General features: G+C 41.4%; 1 protein-coding gene across 1 annotated transcript in view; it reads left to right on the plus strand.

The window, feature by feature from the left end:
• The window catches only part of RAD17 (RAD17 checkpoint clamp loader component), a 40,623-nt gene that overhangs the window by 16,271 nt on the left and 872 nt on the right, over positions 1-23,480 (plus strand). The window contains exons 6-16 of the mRNA XM_049768765.1: positions 679-815; positions 1,252-1,304; positions 1,391-1,516; positions 4,063-4,132; positions 6,762-6,870; positions 8,205-8,384; positions 11,589-11,674; positions 11,791-11,937; positions 13,962-14,111; positions 16,151-16,271; positions 18,769-18,826. Of these exons, the coding sequence (XP_049624722.1) occupies positions 679-815; positions 1,252-1,304; positions 1,391-1,516; positions 4,063-4,132; positions 6,762-6,870; positions 8,205-8,384; positions 11,589-11,674; positions 11,791-11,937; positions 13,962-14,111; positions 16,151-16,271; positions 18,769-18,826 (1,237 nt within the window). The remainder of the gene's footprint in view (positions 1-678; positions 816-1,251; positions 1,305-1,390; positions 1,517-4,062; positions 4,133-6,761; positions 6,871-8,204; positions 8,385-11,588; positions 11,675-11,790; positions 11,938-13,961; positions 14,112-16,150; positions 16,272-18,768; positions 18,827-23,480) is intronic.

Here is a 23,480-nt window from a genome sequence, read left to right on the forward strand (position 1 = left end):
AGTGTTTAACTGTTGTTGGAAATACTTATTATATATAATATCTCACCCATAATCAGAATTTCCAATACTTAGACATCTAGAAATGGTTTTATCAATTACATTACTATTGTACTAATAGAAGTGTAGCATGATAACTGATGTTCTTTAGCACCATGTTATATTATGGTTGTAGAGAATTTCCATGGTGACTGTTTTTACAATGACTGTCCTAGGACCATACAGATAGCATAGTGATAGAACACATACCTGGCATATGCAAGGAACCGAGTTCAGTTCCCCACACCACTATGAATGATTCCTATTAAAAAAATACTGAAAGTAGGGGCTGGAGAGATAGCACAGTGGCGTTTGCCTTGCAAGCAGCCGATCCAGGACCAAAGGTGGTTGGTTCGAATCCCGGTGTCCCATATGGTCCCCCGTGCCTGCCAGGAGCTGTTTCTGAGCAGACAGCCAGGAGTAACCTTTGAGCACTACCGGGTGTGGCACAAAAGCAAAAAAAATATATATATATACTGGAAGTAATCTTATTTTTAGCATGTAAAGTTTTTCAAGGACTGGCTGCAGTATGGTAAACCACTTTAATGTATGTAAATGTTTATATATTACTAATGTATATTTTAGCATACTAAAATGTATAAAACTTGTGAAAATAAAAGTGTGAAATGTGTTTTCTTTTAGAATCAAGCTTTCCTATATTTCCCTATCAGTCTCAGGTAGCAGTTTTTAAAGAGTTTCTTATAAGAGCAACTAAGTACAGTAAATTACAGATGCTTGGAGATGACCTAAGAACTGATAAGAAGATAATTCTGGTTGAAGTAAGGATGATTTTTGAATTTCTTTTTTAATACTAGAGTAGACTAGACATTGGCACATATTGTGATATGTTTTTCATAGTCATTAATAGGGAAAAAATAAAATGTCTGATAGCAGAGATATAAAACCTTTTCCAGTAAAATTGATAAGAAGAGCTATAGATAATAAACTTTACTGTCAATATAGAACAACAAAAGTTTTTAAATACTATAAATAAATTCTTTATCATAAGGTATTTTTATAAGATTTGACATTAAAATTAATGGCTTTTACTTGCACAATTAATACTTAGAATATCAGCTATGTAGCATTTGACCTACCTTAAAATTTTGGTTGCAACATATTATCTAGGTTCTGACTTTTCTGTGCTAATAAATATAAATTTGAAATAAGTTTGTTTGGGAATAAAATTGAGTGTTTTTATCCTGTTTTCAATAGGATTTACCTAATCAGTTTTATCGAGATTCTCATACTTTACATGAAGTTGTAAGGTGAGTTTTCAGTAAAAGTTTTCTGAACCTTTCTATTAAAATGGAAATTGCTTAAATTTCAATGTAACTTTGTTTTAATATTTTAGGAATTATGTACAGATTGGTCGATGTCCTCTGATATTTATAATATCTGACAGTGTTACTGGGGACAACAATCAAAGATTATTGTTTCCCAAAGCAATTCAAGAAGAGTGTGCTATTTCAAATATTAGGTAAGAAAGAAATTTGCTCATAATCTTCCCAGGTGCATTTTATATATAAAATTTAGGGGGACACACCCCCAGTGATGCTCAGATGTTATGTTTTGTTTTTGTTTGTTTTGTTTTCTTTTTTGACCACACCTGGCGGTGTTCAGGGGTTACTCTTAGTTCTGTGCTCAGGAATGGTTTCTGGCAGGCTCAGGGAACCATATGGGGAAATCAAACCCATGTCCATCCTGGGTTTTCTGTGTGCAAGAAAGATGTCCTACTGCTGTGCTTTTGCTTTGCCCCATTTACCTTTTTTAAAAGCAAAACAGAACTTTATTCCATTAGCCACAAGCCCCAAACTGATCAGTTAGGGGCACAGGGCTGTCTCCGCAGAAGAGATGACCCCTGCTACTGTTTCAAGTCATTTTATATAGGGAGGGGATGAGATAAGTTCTAGCTTCTGAAGATCTTTAAGACGATCGGCTGTTGTCTAAGGTACCTTCATACTGCTCCCTTGTGTCCTTTCCAGATAGGTTACCTGATATGGCCAAGTAGCTCAGGGCTGTGTTAATGTAAGCTTAGGCTTGAGAAAGAGAAATGGTCCTTTACAAAACGGTGTCCGTCTTTGTTCAGAACTCAGGGCCCCATATTCCCTTCTCTTCTTATGGACCTTAGTCGAATTCTTGACTCACCTTGAGGTTCCTTGTCTCTTTCTCTGCTTATGGGCACACATTCGGACCATTATACAAGCATCTTAACTGCCTAAATAGAGTGGGTGAGGAAATTATTATGCAAGAGCATCATAAAAATAATGAACATTGGCCTAACCAGAGCAGTTACCAGGGTGATTGAGTGAAACACTGTTCATAAAGGATGCAGAATATTTCTGCTCCTGAAAACTGGTCTTCACCTGCTGCAGCATCCTCTGGATGACCCCCATTTGTTCCCCTTGGTTTTGGGGTTTTTTTTTTTGGTTTTTTTTTTTTTTTTGGTTTTTGGGCCACACCCGGTGACGCTCAGGGGTTACTCCTGGCTATGCGCTCAGAAGTCGCTCCTGGCTTGGGGGACCATATGGGACGCCAGGGGATTGAACCGCGGTCTGTCCGAGGCTAGCGCAGGCAAGGCAGGCACCTTACCTTTAGCGCCACCGCCCGGCCCCGGTTTTGGGTTTTTTTGTTGTTGTTTTCAGGCCATACCTGGCAGCTGCAACATTCAGGGGTTACTCCTGGCTTTGCAGTCAAAAATTGCTCCTGGCAGGCTAGGGTTACTATATGGGATGTTGGGAATCAAATCCAGGTCAGTCTACAGTCGGCTGGGTGCAAGGCAAACACCCTACCACTATGCTATTTCTCTGGCCCCATCTGTTCCCCTTGTGCCATACACAGTCCACCTTGTTTTAAGAAGTTTAGGTCCGGGCCCGGAGAGAAAGCACAGCAGCGTTTGCCTTGCAAGCAGCCGATCCAGGACCAACAGTGGTTGGTTCAAATCCCGGTGTCCCATATGGTCCCCCGTGCCTGCCCGGAGCTATTTCTGAGCAGACAGCCAGGAGTAACCCCTGAGCACCTCTGGGTGTGGCCCAAAAACAAAAACAAAAACAAAAAAAAGAAGTTTAGGTCCAAACCCTCCAGTTCTGCAGGGCAACTTTTGTTAAGGAGTATAGAAAGTGCTCTAGTTATATGCACAATCAAGTCTTTGGCAATTTCTGTGGAAGCCTGGTCCTAGACTCTCTTCTACTCTGTGTTTGATTGTGGGGCTTACACTAACACCTTAGGCAGTGGGGTGTTTTTTATTTTTGTTTGTTTTATTTTGTTTTGTTTTTGGGTTTTTGGGGCACAACCAGCAGTGCTCAGGGATTAGTCCTGACTCTGAGTTCAGAAATCACTCCTGGCAGTCTCGGGGGACCATGCAGGATGCTGGGAATTAAACTCGGGTCCGTCCCAAGTTGCCTGTGTGCCAGGCAAACACCCTACCACTTGCTATCACTCCGGCCCACCTTGGGCAGTGTTGAATTGCTGCCTCCCTTCTCATTAGCTTTAACTGAGGCTTCCCTAGTAGGAAGTAAGTCTGAGTACATTCTCTTAAAGGCCCTACTGATATTTCGGCCGAGATATCTCTGGTTAACAGCACTCCTAAAACTACCTGGGGACCTTCAGCTTTCAACTCAGGGTCTGGCCTCTCAGAGATTACTTTTGACTCTACAGTCAAGAATCACTCCTAGCAGTGCTTGGGGGACCCAGGTATCAAACCCAATCACTTGCAATGTAAGTGCTTTACCTGCTTTACTATCACTCTGGTGCCTGCATTATATATATATATATATATATATATATATATTTTTTTTTTTTTTTTGGTTTTTGGGTCACACCCAGCAGTGCTCAGGGGTTACTCCTGGCTCCATGCTCAGAAATCGCCCCTGGCAGGCACAGGGGACCATATGGGATGCCGGGATTCGAACCACCGTCCTTTTGCATGAAAGGCAAACGCCTTACTTCCATGCTATCTCTCCGGCCCCATGCATTATATTTTTTTAAAGTAAAAATTTAATATCATTCTTTATATAATTCTTACAGTTTCAATCCTGTGGCTCCAACAATTATGTTGAAAGTTCTTAATCGGATAATGACAAGAGAAGCTAATAAGGTAAGTCTTCTTAGAAATGATTTATATGGGGGCTAGAGAGATAACATGGAGGTAGGGCATTTGCCTTGCATGCAGAAGGATGTTGGTTTGTATCCTGGCATTCCATATGGTCCCCCAAGCCTGCCAGGAGCAATTTCTGAGCATAGAGCCAGGAGTAACCCCTGAGCACTGCCAGGTGTGATCCAAAAACCAAAACAAAAACCAAACAAACGAAAAAAGAAATGAGGGACCGGAGAGATAGCACAGCGGCGTTTGCCTTGCAAGCAGCCAACCCAGGACCTAAGGTGGTTGGTTCGAATTCTGGTGTCCCATATGGTCCCCCATGCCTGCCAGGAGCTATTTCTGAGCAGATAACCAGGAGTAACCCCTGAGCGAAACCAGGAGTGGCCCAAAAACAAAAACAAAAAAAAAAAAAAGATTCATATAAATTTTACATTGTAATAATAGAAAGCCAAACTTAATTTATGTATAATAACTGACATATGAAAGAAACTAAAATTCCTTTTTTTTTTTTTTTTTGGTTTTTGGGCCACACCCATTGATGGTCAGGTTACTTCTGGCTATGCGCTCAGAAATCGCTCCTGGCTTGGGGGACCATATGGGATACTGGGGGATTGAACAGTGATCTGTCCTAGGCTAGTGCGGGCAGGGCAGACAGATGCCTTACTCCTTGCACCACTGTTCCAGCCCTTGATAAATGGTTTAATAAAGATCTGTACATTTATACAATGGAAACTATTCAGCTGTCTTGAAAGTTGAATTTTTATCTTTCGGCAAAATGGAAGGAGCTTTTTGGGTTTTGTTTTTGTGCTTAGGCCTTACTCCTGGCTCCGACTCAGGTACACTCCTGGCAGGTATGCACCCTGCCCACTATACTATCACTCCTACTCTATTTCTTTCTTTCTTTTTTTTCTTTGGTTTTTGGGTCACACCCAGCAGTGCTCAGGGGTTACTTCTGGCTCTAGGCTCAGAAATCGCTCTTGGCAGGCACGGGGGACCATATGGGATGCCGGGATTCGAACCACCGTCCCTCTGCGTCTAAGGCAAACACCTTCCCACTGTGCTATCTCTCCGGCCCCTATTTCTTTTTTGTATTTGGGCCACACATGGCAATGCTCAGGGGTTATTCCTGGCTCTGTGCTCAGGAATCACTTCTGGCAGGCTCGGGGCGGGGGGAGGGAGGGCATATGAAATGCCAGGGATTGAACCCAGGTTAGCTATGTGTTAAGGCAAATGTCCTACCCACTGTTATATCACTCTGGCCCCACTTCTGCTCTGTATTTTATGTGGGGCAAAAACCTAGATCATTGTTCCTATTAATAGTATGGTTGGATCCTGGGCCCCTTCCAGAAAGCCATTCATCCCAACTCTTTGAGCTGTTTCTTTAGTCCCCAGTTTCTATTACCAATAAACTATTTTCTGGCCTCCTGGTTGCATTAGTCATCATTCAAATTCTTTTTTTTTTTTTTTTTTTTTGGTTTTTGGGCCACACCCGGCGGTACTCAGGGGTTACTCTTGGCTTTCTGTTCAGAAATAGCTCCTGGCAGGCACGGGGGACCATATGGGACACCGGGATTCGAACCAACCACCTTAGGTCCTGGATCGGCTGCTTGCAAGGCAAATACTGCTGTGCTATCTCTCCGGGCCCATCATCATTCAAATTCTAATGGCTATTTCATTTTTCCCTTTTTTGGGGGGTGAGGGGCAGTCACACCTGGCAGCGCTCAGGGTATACTCCTGGCAGGGGCCCGAGAGATAGCATGGATGTAGGGCGTTTGCCTTGCATGCAGAAGGACAGTGATTCGAGTCCCAGCATCCCATATGATCCCCCAAGTCTGCCAGGAGCGATTTCTGAGCATAGAGCCAGGAGTAACCCCTGAGCGCTGCTGATGTGACCTCCGCAAAAAAACAAAAACTAAACAAAACAAAACAAACAAACAAAAAAATCACTCCTGGCAGGCTTGGGGGACCATATGTGATGCTGGGACTCGAACCACTGTTCTTCTGCATGCAAAGCAAACGCTCTACCTCCATGCTATCTCTCCAGCCCCTCATTTTTTATTTTATTTTTTATTTTGATAGAAACAGTAAGAGATTCAGATAATTTTTAGCATGAGAAAAAATTAGCTATAACATATGAAGGTAATGTTTATATATTGCAAATTTTCAAAGCATTAGTTAATACCTTTATCACATAGCTACATAGTTACCTTTTATTTAGTTTATTTTAGTTTTAATTTAGTTTTGTTTCAAATTCTAGACGTTTTCATCTTAAACCATGTTAATCATTGGCACTTTGACCTTTAATGGCCAGACTGATCATTAACAGGGAGATTTCTTATTCAAATTTATGATTCTATTTTCTTGCTTTTTGTTTTTGTTTTTGGGCCACTCCTGGCTGTCTGCTCAGAAATAGCTCCTGGCAGGCACGGGGAACCATATGGGACACCGGGATTCGAACCAACCACCTTTGGTCCTGGATCGGCTGCTTGCAAGGCAAATGCTGCTGTGCTATCTCTCCGGGCCCATCAAATTGATAAGATTCTTATTACTTCTATTCGGTTAGGGGGATTAATTCTTTTAGAAAAAATTTTTTGTTTCTTTGTTTTAATTATTTTTTTCATTTTAGAGTGGCGGTAAAGTTATTGTTCCTGATAAAACTTCTCTAGAATTGCTTTGTCACGGTTGTTCTGGTGATATCAGGAGTGCTATAAATAGTCTCCAGTTTTCTTCAAAAGGTAACTATGGGGGCTGGGGATGTGACTCTGTGGTTAGTCCTACTGTTTGTCTGGGGCACTGGGGCCCAACCCCAGCACTATTCAAAAGAAAAATAACTGGGAAATACATTTTCATTAATTCATCCATCTCATAATGATGACTTTTTAAAATAATGAAATAGGGGTTGGGGAGATAGCACAGCAGTAGGGCATTTGCACACAGCTGATCCAGGATAGACAGTGGTTTGAATCCTGGCATCCCATATGGTCCCCGAGCCTGCCAGGAGCAATTTCTGAGCACAGAGCCAGGAGTAACCCCTGAGCACCGCCAGATGTGACCAAAAAACAAAATAAGTAAATAAATAAATAAATAAATAAATAAATAGGGGCCGGAGAGATAGCATGGAGGTAGGGCATTTGCCTTTCATGCAGAAGGTCATTGGTTCAAGTCCCGGCATCCCATATGGTCCCCCGAGCCTGCCAGGAGCGATTTCTGAGCATAGAGCTAGGAATAACCCCCGAGCTGCGGGGTGTGACCCAAAAACAAAAAAGAAAAAAAAAAAGCAAAAAAAAAAATAAAAATAAAATAATGAGATAAAATGGAAGATTTTAAACTTACAATTGATATTTATGTATAGATATATATTTTTAAGTATTTATGATATTTATATCTATATCTATATCTATATATATAGATATATATTTAAGTATCTCAATATAAAAGTAATAAGTAGGTAATATTACTTTTATATTGAGATACTTAAATATATATATCTATACATGGAGTACCATCTGGGATGCCGGGGATTGAACCCAGGTTGGCTGTGTGCAAGGCAAATGCCCTTCCCCTTGTGGTATTGCGATCTCATTCTGAGTCTTAAAGAGTAGATTACAAGTAAATTTGAATGTAGGCGTATTTATAAGCTAGAGATTTTCCTAGTACTTGCAATGGTAAAAATAATTGATAAGCATGGATCATATAACCAGAGGGTGTGGATTTAGATCACTGCCTAAATGAACCAGTTACTTAAACTTTTTTAATCTGTTTAATAGTTTTTTCATAATGGCGTTGCTAGATGGATTAAATTAGTTCAGATATGTACACTAATAAGAGTGCACTAATACTGAGAAATCAAGAAGCTGTGATTGTTGGTGTGTAATGAAAATTTGAAATCTGTCATGAGATACTAGTAAATGCTATTTTGATAATTTAGTAACTTAAAGAGCGCTTACTCAGTTCATGTATATTATAACTTGTTTTTAAAATGTATTTTAATCAAAATAGTATATATAGCTATCTGAAACATTCTGATTTAATTTTAATTAAAATATTATTATTTGGGTCTATTACTTAGGACACAACAACTCAAGGACAAGGAAAATAGGAGTATCTTCATCAAAACTAGATGTGCTGACAAAATCTAAAAGAAGCAAAAGAACTGATGTTATTGAAAATCATGAGGTTCAAACTCTTGGTGGCAAAGATGTTTCTCTCTTTCTCTTCAGAGCTTTGGGAAAAATACTATATTGTAAAAGTAAGAACACTTTAAATTTTTTTAATCATTTAAATCTAAGTATTAAAACTGAAAATACTATTCTGAAAACATCATTTAATGGTTCTGCTAGAAGAAATAGGAATAGGTCTTATTCTACCTGACAAGGCCTAAGACAAAGCAGAAAATGTATTTTACTTAAATAATTTTAAAATATGAAGAAATGAAATATGAAACAACTATTCTAGGATATGTTCATTAATGGAATCTTTAAATTTATAATTTTCTCAAAGTAAGATATGTTCATTGGAACTGTTTTTGTTTTGGACCACACTTATTGGTGCTCAGAGCTTATTCCTATCTCTGTGTCCAAGGTTTATTCCTGGCAGTGCTTGGGGATAACATGTGGTACTAGGGATAAACCCTGGTTGGCAGCATTGCAAGGCAAGTGCCATAACCTTCATACCATCTCTCTGGCTCCTTTATTATTCTTTGCATTATATTTGGGAGTGACTGGAATCAAATTTCTCACCCCTCTTACTAGCTTCCTGTTGCCAGACCATATTGGTGGCCCAAAGTGCTCTTACACTGAGCTCTGGTCACCAGCACTGGAGGCAAATTGCCAAATAGTTTAGATTCTTTTATGTTTCTATTATCTTCACTTGCTGCTCTCTTCCCTGATGGAGATGTACCCAGTAGGGGACAGGAGGTATTCATGATGTACCCCTATTATTCGGGCATCATGTTCTGTCCTTATGATTTTTGTACCCCTCAGCGTCTCCATCACCCCTCATTATTCACTTTTTTTTTCCATTATCCACTTTTTTTTTTCATTATCCACTTCTAAAACCCCTAAGTTTCTCCTCTTTTGAAGAAAGTGCCAGACTGTTTGATATGTTGAAAATAATAATTTTATGGTTTTGATAGAAGAAAATCTTTTTACCTTTTAATTATTTTTATAGAGAATAAAGAAGTTTACACAAAATCTTTACAAAAGTTTATTTCCATAGTTAGGAATAGTTTTTTATGTTAGAATAAATATAAGAGCCCATCCTGGGGCCAGAGAGATAGCATGGAGGTAGGGCATTTGCCTGGCATGCAAAATGATGGTGTTTCAAATTCCAGCATCTGATATGGTCCCCCGAGCCTGCTAGGAGCGATTTCTGAGCATAGAGCCAGGAGTAATCCCTGAGTGCTACCAGGTGTGACCCCCTCCAAAATAATAAAAGACCTATTCTTTGTCTGGAAGAACTGGGTTCAAGCCCCAATACCACATGGTTCTCAAATCACTGCCTAATGTGTCTCAAAAACAAACAAGCATATAATAAAAGTAAATAATCAGATTAATCATTAAAATAGACTTCTTATGTAATAGAATTGTGGGTTTTGTTTTATTTGTTTTGAACTTGGCCTATGGTGCTTTTCTGATCTTGTGAAATAGCTGCACCAAAATTTAGTTAAAGGTCGGAGATATAGCATGGAGCTAAGGTGTTTGCCTTGCAAGCAGAAGGACGGTGGTTCGAATCCAGGCATCCCATATGATCCCCCAAGCTTGCCAGCAGTGATTTCTGAGAATAGAGCCAGGAGTAATCAATCCCTGAGCACTGCCGGGTGTGACCCAAAAACCAAAATAAAAAAAGAGTGACTGGTATAATGGGTAGGGCGACTGCCTTGAATGTTCGAATCCCGAAGTTTGAATCCCTACCTCCCACGTGGTTCCCCGAGCATGCCAGGAGCGACTTCTGGCTGCAGAACCAGGAGGAACCCCTCAGCGCTGCCCGATGTGACCCCTAAACAAACAAAAAGACAAAAAAAAAGGCCAGAGAGAATGTATAGTGGGTACAATGCTTGCTTTGCATGCTGCCTGGGTTTGATCCCAAGCAGTCTTTGTGGTCCCTTGTGCTACACTAGGAGTGATTCTGAGCACTGCTAGGTGAGGCCCCCAAATCAAAACAAACCAGAAGGTTATTAGTAGTCTTTCATTGTAGTGTCTTGCTTGTCATACCCATTACCCAAAACTTTCCTAGTTTTTAAAACCCCAATTTTTTCCAACTACTGGTTTACTTCTGATAAAATGTTTTGAACATCTCTTGTTCTTGTTACCCTTTTCTCTTTCCTAACTTCTTCAAGTTTGTTGTTTTTCTGTATTTCTGCTTTATTCTTTGTGAATTCCTGATATCTTTGCTTAGGGCTAATGTCTGTTCTGTCTTTCCAGATGGTTAAAAACTTGGGAGTTCAGGGCCACAGAGATAGCACAGCGGTAGGGCGTTTACCTGCACGCAGCTGATCCAGGATGGACGGTAGTTTAAATCCCAGCATCCCGTATGGTCCCCAGTGTGCTGCCTGGTGTGACCCCAAAACCAAAAAAAATAGGGAGTTCAAAAAGGAAATAGTAATGTTGGCCTGAAGAAAATGAAATAGGTATCACTTAGGTGGCAATCCTCCTTTTTCCCAAAGTTTTTTGAACCTCTATCTCTCTGGTCATTCCCACCAAGTCTTTCCTGTTGCCCTTTCTCTTTCTTCATAACCTATTATCTCTTGGAAGATGGGTTTCCCATTCTCTTCAGAGAAGATGTATAGAGCATCATCTTTCCATGCAGTAAACAAAACAGGACTTTATTTAGAAGGAAAAGTAAAATGTAAATGCTTTGACAAATGTAATGTTTACTTCTTTTTTTGGACGGGGGACCATACTTGGGTGCACTCAGGGGCTCTCTGGCTCTTCGCTCTGAAATCACTCCTGGCAAGCTCAGGGACCATAAGGGATGCTGAGGATCAAATCTGGGTTTGACCCGGGTCATCTGTATGCAAGGCAAATGTTCTACTGCTGTGCTATCATTTTGACCCCAGAATATTAATTTCTAGAAAAGCTATAGACCAGATATCAGAATTCTAAATTTAGTTCTTGCTACTAGTGATAGTGTGCAACTCACTTTAATAGTGAGTTACTGTAATGAGGCTGCTCACATTAGCTTCCAGGTTATTTAAAATTTTTTAATATCTTTATTTAAACACCTTGATTACAAATATGATTGCAGTTGGGTTTCAGTCATATAAAGAACACCTACCTTCACTCATGTAACATTCCCATTACCAATGTCCCAAATCTCCCTCCGCCCCATCCCTGTTTTTATTTTTTAACCGTTTTCTTATTAGTATTAAGCATCCTGTACCTAAAGTATTGAGAATCTTTCATTGAGAGGCACTCAGTGTTGCTTTGAATAATTGCAGAAAACCTTTTTGCAGGAGCATCTTTAACAGAAGTAGACTCGCCGCGATTGCCCTGCCATTTGTCAGAGTATGAACGGGATACATTACTTATTCAACCTGAGGTAAAATCTGATAAAATGGGTGCTGCTTAGAAGATACACATTACTTGTGTGAATGCATATATGTATGACTACTGCATGTACATTAAGAATTTCTTTCATATATGCTTCTTTTACAGGAAGTAGTGGAAATGTCACACATGCCTGGAGAATTATTTAATTTATATCTTCATCAAAACTATGTAGACTTCTTTACGGATGTAGATGATCTTGTGAGAGCCAGTGAATTTCTGAGTTTTGCAGATACCCTTAGTAGTGATTGGAATGTAAGACCTATGTTTGTTTGTTTGATTTTTGGGCCATGCCTTGTAGTGCTGGGTGTGGCCCCAGAAAAGTAAGGGATTGGAGAGAGAGCACAAAGGTTCAGGTACTTGCCTTACATGTAGTTGATCTGGGTTCAATCCATAACAATACATATGGTACCCCTGAACATATCACATTTGGTAAGTTGATTTAAAAGTTATATAATCACATTACACAATCGCATTTCCAATATTTGACTACATTTGCATAGAAACCACTGTATTGAACAACCTATATACAAATTATTTCTAGTGAAAAGTTCTTAGTTTCACAGTTAACATTTTTCCTTTATAAATATTGAAATAGTGATCAGAGCAATAGTACAGCACCTGCCTAGCACGTACCAGACCCAGCTTTAATGCCTGGTACCCTAAAGAGTCACTTGAGCCTGTCAGAATGATCCCTGAGCATAGAGCCAGGAGTTAGTCCTGAACACTGCTAGATATGGTCCAAAACAAACTAATTATTGTTGAAATGGCATTAATTTTAAAAAGGAAAGAGAGGCCAGAATGATAGTATAGCTTATCAGGTGCTTGCCTTTCACACAGCCGACCTGGGTTTGATCCTCAGCACCACCTGATATGATCCCTGAATACAGAGCCAGGAGTAAGTCCTGAGTACCTCCAGGTGTGGTCCCACAACAAACAACAGAAACAAAAAAAACTTTAAAAGAGGAGACCAGAGAGATAGCAAATCGGTAGGGCATTTGCCATTCACGCAGCAGACCCAGGATAAAACGGTGGTTTGAAGCCCGGCATTCCATATGGTCCCCAGTGCCTGCCAGGAGTAATTTCTGTGCACAGAGCCAGGAGTAACCCCTGAGAACCTCTGGGTATGACCCAAAAACCGAAGGGAAAAAAAAAAAAACTTTAAAAGAGTATCAGAGAGGCTGTAGAGATAACATGGAGGCAGGGTGTTTGCCTTGTAAGCAGAAGGACGGTGGTTCGAATCCTAGCATCCCATATGGTCCCCTGAGCCTACCAGGAGCGATTTCTGAGCGTAGAGCCAGGAGTAACCCCTGAGCACTGCTGTGTGTGACCCAGAAAACAAAATTAAAAAAAAAAAAAAAGAGTATCAGAAAGATAGTACAGAATGTAAGGCTCTTGCCTTTCATGTAATAGATCCCCAGCATAGCACATGGTAGATACCCAAAACACCCCTGAAAGTGATACCACCACCACCCCATCCCTAGTAAAGTACCAGGAATTACTGCCTGGAATGGCCTAAATCAAGCCTGCCCTCCCAAATAAAACCTGAAACTATTTGATATATTGTTTCATTATTCTGCATTTATATTTAACTTTTTTTTTTTTTTTTTTTTTTTTTTTTTGTGGTTTTTGGGTCACACCCGGCAGTGCTCAGGGGTTACTCCTGGCTCCATGCTCAGAAATTGCTCCTGGCAGGCACGGGGGACCACATGGGACGCCGGGATTCGAACCGATGACCTTCTGCATGAAAGGCAAACGCCTTACCTCCATGCTATCTCTCCGACCCCCAACTTTTCAATATTGTTTCTTAATAGTTTTGTAACTTGGTTTAAATAATTTTGTCATGCCATCGTCTTGAGGGATATAGTTCTTTTGATGTAAAGTAAACACAGGAGTTGGAGTGGTATTAGAGGTTTTGGATGCATGCCTTGTATGTGCTCTCTTCTGGTTTGATCCCTGGTACTACATGTCCTTCCATTACTACCACTACCATCCACCCATCCCAGCATTGCCCACTTTAATCCAGCAGGCCTCCCAGTTTCACCTGGTGTGACCACCAATTGGAGGACTCTGGTGGTCCAGGCACTATAGGGTGCAGAAGCAGCTCACATCCATGCATGGTCCCTCATGCTGACCAACACTGTTTGGTCAGGTATCCTTTACAGACAGACACACGCGCATACACACACACACACACACACACACAATGGTTAGTCATATGTTTATATAATACCATGTGAATCTCATTTTTTAATTTCACATATTGTCTCCTTTATTAGACACGCTTTTTACTCAGGGAATATAGCACATCGATAGCTACGAGAGGTGTGATCCATTCCAACAAAGCCCGAGCATTTGCACATTGTCAAGGAGGAGGATCAAGTTTTCGGCCCTTGCACAAACCCCAGTGGTTTCTAGTAAATAAAAAGGTAAAAAAAAAAAAATTATGTACATTCAGTAGGTGAATTTTATGTGATTTATATCCCATTAAAGCATTTTCTTTTTTAAAGTTAGTAGGAACCCGGGATCTCTCTTAGTAGCTGTGTTTGCCTCATACTTTTGCAAGCCCTGAGTTTGATTCCCAGCTCTGCAAAGAAATAGAAAGATAATATTTTGTTCTTAGTAAGAAATAAATAGTTGCTGAAGTCCACAGCTAGTTTTGGAATTATAACAAAATAGAAATCACATGGGCTGGGGAGATGCCACTTTTGCTAGAGCACATGCTTGTGTGTGCCAGCATCCTGTTTCATGTGGTCTTACTGCTCTGTCCATCACCACCAAGTATGAATGTTAATTTAAAGGGGGGGAGGGGAGCCGAAACGATAGCACGGCAGCAGGGCATTTGACTTGCATGCAGCCGACCTGGGATGGCCCCGGGTTTGATTCCTGGCATCCCATAAGATCCCCAAGCCTTGCCAGGAGCTTTCTGAGTGCAGGGCCAGGAGTAACTCCTGAGTGCCACCAGTGTGGCCAAAAACAAAAAAGTTGATTTGGAAATATGGCTTAGTGGTAGATTATGTATCCTGAATATTTGAGACTGAGTTCATCCCCAGCAAATCATCTCTTCCAAAGTGGAAAAAAGTTTGGGGTATTTCTTTTGGTTTTTCTTTTTTGGGATCCATACCCTATGACACTCAAAGGTTACTCCTGGCTATATGCTCAGAAATTGTTCCTGGTTGGGGGATCATATGGGACATGGGGGAATTGAGCCTCGATCTGTCCTAGGTCAGCACATGCAAGGCAAATACCCTACCACTGCGCCACTTAAGTTTTTTGTGTGGGGTGTTTTTTTTTTTTTGTTTTTTTTTTTTTTTTTTTTTTTTGGGCCACACCTCAGGGGTTGTACTCAGAAATTGCCCTTGGCTTGGGGGGACCATATGGGTCACCAGGGGATTGAACCGAGGTCCTTCCTTGGCTAGCACTTGCAAGGCTGACACCTTACCTCTAGCGCCACCTCACCAGCCCGTTTTTTTTTTTTGTTTTGTTTTGTTTTGGTTTTTGGGGTCACACCTGGCAGTGCTCAGGGGTTCTTCCTGGCTCCATGCTCAGAACTCGCCCCTGGCAGGCACAGGGTTCTACATGGGATGCCGGGATTTGAACCACGGTCCTTCTGTATGAGAGGCAAACACCTTACCTCCATGCTATCTCTCCGGTCCCCTCTCCCGCTTTTTTTTTTTTTTAAATCATAATGGGCCGGAACTGTGCCACAGCAGTAGGGCATCTGCCTTGCACATGCTAACCTAGAATGGACTGTGGTTTGATCCCCTAGTGTTCCATATGGTCCCTCAAGCCAGGATCGATTTCTGAGTGCATAGCCAAGAGTAATCCCTGAGCGTCACCAGGTGTGGCCCAAAAACAAAAACAAAAAAAAATTATTTTATTTTTATTTATTTTATAAAAAATTTAAAATCATTTAAAATTTATTTAAAATTTTTAAATAGCAAATGTAAATAGTTGTTGTATAGGATTCAGATTTGTAGCTTAATGGCAGAGTGTATGGTAATTTTAGAACTTGTAGACTATCCCTAGCACTGAATGAATGAATGAATGAATGTGTTGTGATTAGCTAATGCTAGGACATTATAAAAGAACAATTAGGAAAATTATACTTTTAACTTATAAACTACAATTATAATGTAGTTATAACTATAGCTATAATGAATTTTGTCTAAGGATATGTAAACAAAATAAAATTTTAAATGTAGAAATAATAAAAAGCGGGCCCGGAGAGATAGCACAGCGGCGTTTGCCTTGCAAGCAGCTGATTCAGGACCAAAGGTGGTTGGTTCGAATCCCGGTGTCCCATATGGTCCCCCATGCCTGCCAGGAGCTATTTCTGAGCAGACAGCCAGGAGTAACCCCTGAGCACCACCGGGTGTGGCCCAAAAACCAAAGGGAAAAAAAAAAGAAATAATAAAAAGCATATAATTATATTTATATTTTTATTTTACAATTTTTTTCTATACAGTACCGAGAAAATTGCCTGGCTGCAAAAGCACTTTTTTCTGACTTCTGCTTACCAGCTTTATGTCTCCAAACACAGTTGCTGCCATACCTTGCTTTGCTAACCATTCCAATGAGAACTCAAGGTAAATACAGTTTTTCATTTTCTCTAGGCATTAGTTTTAGAATGTTATTTTTCAGCCAATTAATTAATAAAATTAAGTGATTGGGGGGCAGATTACTAATGCATCGGGTAGGGTGTTTGTTTGCCTTGCGCATGGCCAACATGCATTTGTTCCCCGGTATCCCAAATGTTCCCCAAGTTTTCCAGGAGTGATTTCTGAGTGCAGAGCTAGGAGTAACCCCTAAGCGCAGCCAGGTGTAGCACAACTGTGCCCGTTAAGTAATTAATATCATAAAGTAAATAAGGCTTTTTCGTTATTTGTTGGCAGGAGATGGGGTTTGGGGCCATACTTGAGGCAGTTTATATATGGACCATACCTGGTAGTGCTAAGAATCCATCCTGGGCCTCTAGCATACAATGTATATGCTCTTACCATTGAACTATCTCCCTGGCCCCAGTAATTTCATTTTATTTTGGGTTTTTTATACATACCTGATAGTAATTAGGGTCTACTTTTGGCTCTGTACTCAGGGATTGCTCCTGTTAATGTTCAGGGAACCCTAAGTGGTGCTGGGTGGGGATAAACCCACACAAGCACCTTGACCTTTGTACTATGTCGCTGACTTCCAATAATTTTCAAAGTTAATAAAAGAAACAGAAATATCATTCACATCTCAAAAAGGAAATAGAGTAGAACTCATCCCCAGTATGTGAGATTCAGCATACTTTTTTTTGTTTTTGTTTTTTGGGCCACACCCAGTGGTGCTCAGGGGTTACTCCTGCCTATCTGCTCAGAAATCGCTCCTGGCAGGCATGGGGACCGTGTGGGATGCTGGGATTTGAACCAACCACCTTAGGTCCTGAGTCAGCTGCTTGCAAGGCAAATGTCGCTGTGCTATCTCTACAGCCCCATACTTTCTACACATAAAAAAATAAAATAAAATGGGGGCCAGAATGATAGCACAGCGGTAGGGCATTTGCCTTGCACATGGCCAACCCAGGACGTACCTGGGTTTGGTCCCTGGTATCCCATATGGTCCCCTGAGTCAGAAGCAATTTCTGAGAGCATATCCAGGAATAACTGAGCGTCACGGGGTGTGGCCCATAAAAACAAACAAAAAAGTGAATATACTATACTCCACTATACTCCATGTAATTACTTTGGACAGAATTATATAAATTCTTTTAGAGCTGTGATGGCTAACCTTTTTGAGCCCGAGTGCCCAAACTGCCACACAATGCCCGGTCCTCTCAATGGCCAATCTGGCCCTGTTGCCAGATGAGCTGCAAAGCAGACACCGGCACATTTGTCTCCAGACGTACCACATATCTTTTTTTTTTTTCTTTTCTATGCCTCATATCTTTTTTTTCATTTTTATTTTTTTTTTTTGGTTTTTGGTTTTTGGGTCACACCCGGTAGTGCTCAGGGGTTACTTCTGGCTCTATGCTCAGAAATCGCCCCTGGCAGGCTCAGAGGACCGACCATATGGGATACTGGGATTCGAACCACCGACCTTCAGCATGTAAGGCAAATGCCTTACCTCCATGCTATCTCTCTGGCCCCATGCGCCTCACATCTTAATTGCAAACCTTCCCGCATGCCAGCTGCAAGGCCTTCGCATGCAACTGGTTCACCATCGAGATTGTAGAGGTTTTTTTCTCTGTAATTAATCATACCAGCTTTAGTTTTCTCATGTCACTTCCGATGCCTAGTGTGCCTGTACTTGATAAATAAGAACGTAAACAACTCGTATTTTTTTTTGTTGTTTATGTTTATGGCCCATCCTAGCCAGGCCTCAATTTTGGTGGGGGTTCAGAGGACCATATTGGTTGCCAGGGATTGAATCTGAGGGTTGCATGCAAGGCAAGCACCCTACTCACTGTACTAGGTCTCCAGCCCCTGAACTGTATTTATAAGTACACAGTTTAGGAATGTCAGTTATATTCACCTTGTGCAATCAGTCTCCATACCTTTTCATCTTGCATAATTGAAATTATACATTAAACACTAGCTGTACATCCCCATATTATCTGTTTCTTTCTCCATAATTTGATGTTTTGGGTGCTAGAGAAATAGGAGGGTGCTTATCTTGCACATTATTACCTGGGTTTTATCCCCAGCATTCCATATGGTCCCCGAGCAGAGAGCCAGAATTAAAGGTTGTCTGCATTTAAGGGAAGCACCTTATCTCCTGTACTTTCTTTGTTTGATCTATATTTTCCTAACTATTGATTTTGTAATTCTTCGTTTGTTTGTTTTTTGGGTCACACCAGGCAGCACTCAGGGCTTTACTCCTGGATCTGATCTCAAAAATCACTCCTGGCAGGCTCAAGGGACCATGAGATGCTGGGAATCAAACCTTGGTCCACCCCGGTTGGCTGTGTGCAAGACAAACACCCTGCCGCTGTGCTATCTCTCCGGCCCCTGATTTTGTAAAACTTTTCTGGTATTGGTCATTTGTGACTGTTCTTGGAAAAAAATCTGTTTAAACGTTTTTGTTTTTAATCCTTTTTTTCAGGCCAGATTTCATTTATCCAGGATATTGGAAGACTTCCTCTGAAACGACACTTTGGAAGGTAGGCTGATTATTATAATTTTCTTTTTTCTTTTTTTTTGGGGGGGGGGGTTTGGGCCACACTCGGTGATGCTCGGGGGTTACTCCTGGCTGTCTGCTCAGAAATAGCTCCTGGCAGGCACGGGGGACCATATGGGACACCAGGATTTGAACCAACCACCTTAGGTCCTGGATTGGCTGCTTGCAAGGCAAACACCGCTGTGCTATCTCTCCGGGCCCTTATTATAATTTTCAAAGTTCTTGTAAAACTTGCCAAATGTTACCTATTCAGTGTACAGTAACTAGAGTTGGCTTTGTGTAAGACAAACTCCTGACCTTCTGTACTTACATGGGCCCAGGTAATTTGGGGGTGGGGGCACACAGTGTGGCATTCAGGAGTAACTCCTGCCTCTCTGCTCAGAAGTTATTACTCCTGGTAGGCTCAGGGAACCATATGGGATGTTAGGAATCGAACCCAGATTGGCCTTATGCACCCTACCTGCTGTATTATCACTCCAGCCCCCCAGAGAATTTTTTAATCCTCTAATTCAATAAATTGTATATATCTGGGGCTAGAGCGATAGTAAAATAGGTAAGACTTTTGCCTTGCATGTTGCCAACCCAGGTCCGATCCCTGGCATCCTATGAGGTCCCCAAGCCCACCAGGAGCGATTTTTTTTTTTTTTTTCGTTTTTCGGGCCACACCCGTTTGATGCTCAGGGGTTACTCCTGGCTAAGTGCTCAGAAATCGCCCCTGGCTTGGGGGGACCATATGGGATGCCGGGGGATTGAACCACGGTCCTTTCCTTGGCTAGAGCTTGCAAGGCAGACACCTTACCTCTAGCGCCACCTCGCCTGGCCCCCAGGAGTGATTTTTGATGGTAGACCCAGGAGTAATCCCTGAGTGCCACTGGATATAGGGAAAAAATTATATGTATGAAAATGTTTTCTTTTTTTTTGTTTTTGAGGCCATACCTTGTGATGTTCATAGGTCTTTTTTGCAGCTCAGTATTCAGGGTTTGCACCTGGCTTGGGGAACCATCTGGGACACCAGGGGATCGAACTGCAGTTCGTCCTAGGCTAGCACCAGCAAGGCAAATACCTTACCGCTTCGCTTCACCACTCGGCCCCAAGGAAATATCTTTTTTTGTTTTTTTGTTTTGGGGCCACACCCGGCGGTTCTCAGGGGTTACTCCTGGCTCTCTGCTCAGAAATAGTTCCTGGCAGGCTCGGGGACCATATGAAACTCCGGGATTTGAACCAACCACCTTAGGTCCTGGGACGGCTGTTTGCAAGGCAAACACTGCTGTGCTATCTCTCTGGCTCCACCTTTTTGATTTAACTATTGTGCCAAGAGATTTCTTTTTTTTTGTTTGTTTGTTTGTTTGTTTTTGGTTTTTGGGTCACACCTGGCAGTGTTCAGGGGTTACTCCTGGCTCTATGCTCAGAAATCGCTCCTGGCAGGCACGGGGGACCATATGGGATGCCGGGATTTGAACCATGGACCTTCTGCATGAAAGGCAAACACCTTACCTCCATGCTATCTCTCCGGCCCCGCCAAGAGATTTCTTAGCCTCTGTTTCAAGCCTTTTGGGATCAGAGCAGCTCCAAGACGGAGTACTTTCTCAACCTTAGCATAAAACATTTAAACAGTTAAGAAACTGTTTAAGGAAGGAAAGAAAGAAAAAGAAAGGAAGGGATAGAGGACTGCCTTTTGTGAGATGGAAGGAGTGTCTTTAGTGGTGTAGGTGTTTCTGCCACACCAAAGGTACTCTGAGCTTACATCTGGCTCTGTGCTCTGGGATGACTCCTGGTAGTGCTTGAGGGAACATATGTGATGCTGGGGATTGAACAGGACTAGCCACATTGCAAGGCAAGATCCTAACCCTGGACTATCTCTCTGAGCCTATATTTGTGGTGGTGTTTTTGGCCATATCCCAGTGGTACTTGGGGCTTGCTCCTGATTCTGCAGTCAGGGATTGCTCCTGGCAGGACTTGGGGTTGGAAGAATGGGGTCTATGACAGCAACACAACCATATGGTGCTGGGGATCGAACCTTGCTTTACCATGCACAAGGAAGTACCCTATCCACTGTACTATCTCTCCAGCCTGCCCCTATATTTCTTTTTTTGGGCCACACCATTTTGATGCTCAGGGGTTACTCCTGGCTAAGAGCTCAGAAACCGCCCCTGGCTTGGGGGGACCATATGGGACACCAGGGGATCGAACTGCGGTCCTTCCTTGGCTAGCGCTTGCAAGGCAGACACCTTACCTCTAGCGCCACCTCTCCAGCCCCATTTCTTATAAAATTTGTGTATGTTTGAAATTAGATTTGATGCTGTTATCAGTAACTGGCACAGTATCTACATTTTAGTTATGCTTAACTTGTAAAGATAAAAGCATGCAACCAGGGGCTGGAGAGATAGCACAGCAGCAGGGCGTTTGCCTTGCTCGCAGCCGATCCAAGACGGATGGTGGTTTGAATCACAGTATCCCATATGGTCCCCCAAGCCTGCCAAGAGCCATTTCTGAGTGTAGAGCCGGAGTAACCCCTGAGCATTGCCGGGTGTGACCCACAAACAAACAAACAAACAAAAAGAAAGTATAATACTTCTGTGCTCTGATAAGGGCTACTTCTTTTTATAAACTGGTTTTCCTCTGGCATCCCTCTTGACTTAAGGCAAAACCAGCTCTTTCACTAGCTCATTTCTCCCTAATGGTTATTATATCATAATCTAGGGAGGGTAATTATATATAATAAAAGACAACTAACATTTTTTTTATTGGTTTAGTTACTTAGTCTTAACTTGTGAGGCAGGTTTTGACAGTGTTAATATATTATAGTGGTAATTAATGTTAATTTTTATTTCATACCATCTAACATTTAACTTTTTTTTTTTTTTTTTTTTTTTGGTTTTTGGGTCACACCCGACAGTGCTCAGGGATTACTTCTGGCTCTATGCTAAGAAATCGCTCCTGGCAGGCTCGGGGGACCATACGGGATGCCAGGATTCAAACCACCGACCTTCTGCATGCAAGACAAATGCCTTACCTCTATGCTATCTCTCTGGGCCCATCATATTTACTTTATATTTTAACTTTCAGATTATCTTTGTTTGATTCATTTGTTATAGTTTCCTGTCATGCAGCCAAACACCTTATTTTATGCATTAAGCTTGTTTCTAGCTTTTATTTTTAGAGCCTTCCTTGTAGCTACATCAGAATGCTATTTATTAAGGATGTATTCCTAGAAATTAAATGGCTGAATCAGTTATGTACAGTTTTTTGAGGTTTTTGTTTTGTTTTTGTTTTGAGGCCACAACCAGTGCCACTCAGGGGTTACTCCTGGCTCTGCACTCAGAAAAAGCTCCTGGCAGGCTCAGGGACCATATGAGATTTCGGGAATCAAACTGGGAATCTGTCCAGGTTGGCGGCATGCAAGGCAAATATCTTAATGCTGTGCTGTCACTCCAGCCCCTTTTTGAGCTTTTTCTATATATTGTCAGATTATTTCCAAGAATGAATTGACAATGTTACATTTACTTACAATATATGTTTGTTCTTTTTGCCCAGTTCTTGCTAAGACTGGATTTTACAAAATGACAGTAATAGGAGCTGGAGAGTACCACTGGATGTGTAGCCACAAAATAAAAACAAACAAACAAAAATGATAACAGTACCTTGTTTACTTTTTTGAGGAGAGGATAGGGGTTTGACCACACCTGGTGGTGCTAAGGGTAACTCTTGTCTCTGCACTCAGGAATCACTCCTGGGGAATTGTGAGAACCATATTGTGATGCTGGAGATTGAATCCAGGTGGCCACTTGCAAGTCAAGTGCCTTACCTATTTTTTATCTTATCATTTCTGGCCTTTTCTTGGTTTTTTAATTTTCTTTTTTGTAGGTTCCTCTCCCAGTAGTGTTTGGGGACCCAGAGCTACTTCAAGCAACGATTTACTGCACAGGCCATTTATGCTCAAGCCAGTCTTGCTGGGGCCTACCAAGGATCGGATCTGTTTTTTAATTCAACATTGGACTCTGGGGTCACCAGGAGCATACTGGGCAGTTTTTAGAAGTCAAAGATGGAAGGGGGGCTACATTGATGCTAGGGATCAAATCCAAGGTTTTGCACATGTTAATTGTGCATCTTACAATTTGAATTATCCTTGCCCTTCGATTTTTGCATGTAAAATTAAAAATTAAGGGAGAGGGAGGGAGTTCAAAGGACTAAAGACATGCATTCTATGCTGGAAGCCCAGATTCAGTTCTTAGCATTGTAGTCACCAGAGCACTTCTGGGAGTGACCCCCAAGTACTGATAGATATGGCCCCAAAACAAAATGAAGTTGAACAGTTTCTTTATAGCCTATTTAGAACCATTTCTTCTGTAAGTTGTCTTTTAATTTTTATGTCTTTTTTTTTTTTTTTTTTTTTTGCTTGTTATTTTGTTTTGGGACTATACTTGGCAATGCTTAGGACTTACTCCTGGCTCTTACTGGGGAACCGATACTGGTGGGCTCTGGAGACCTTATGGGGTACTGGGTATGAAACCTGGTTTGGCCACATACAAAGCAAGTACCCAACCCTATCACTACAGTGACTGTCCACTTCTTTAAAAATTTTTCTCTTTTCTAAAGATATTAACTTATTTGTAAGTTATAATTCGAGCACTGTGAAT

Source organism: Suncus etruscus, chromosome 2, assembly GCF_024139225.1.
Source record: "Suncus etruscus isolate mSunEtr1 chromosome 2, mSunEtr1.pri.cur, whole genome shotgun sequence".
Lineage (NCBI taxonomy): Eukaryota > Metazoa > Chordata > Mammalia > Eulipotyphla > Soricidae > Suncus > Suncus etruscus.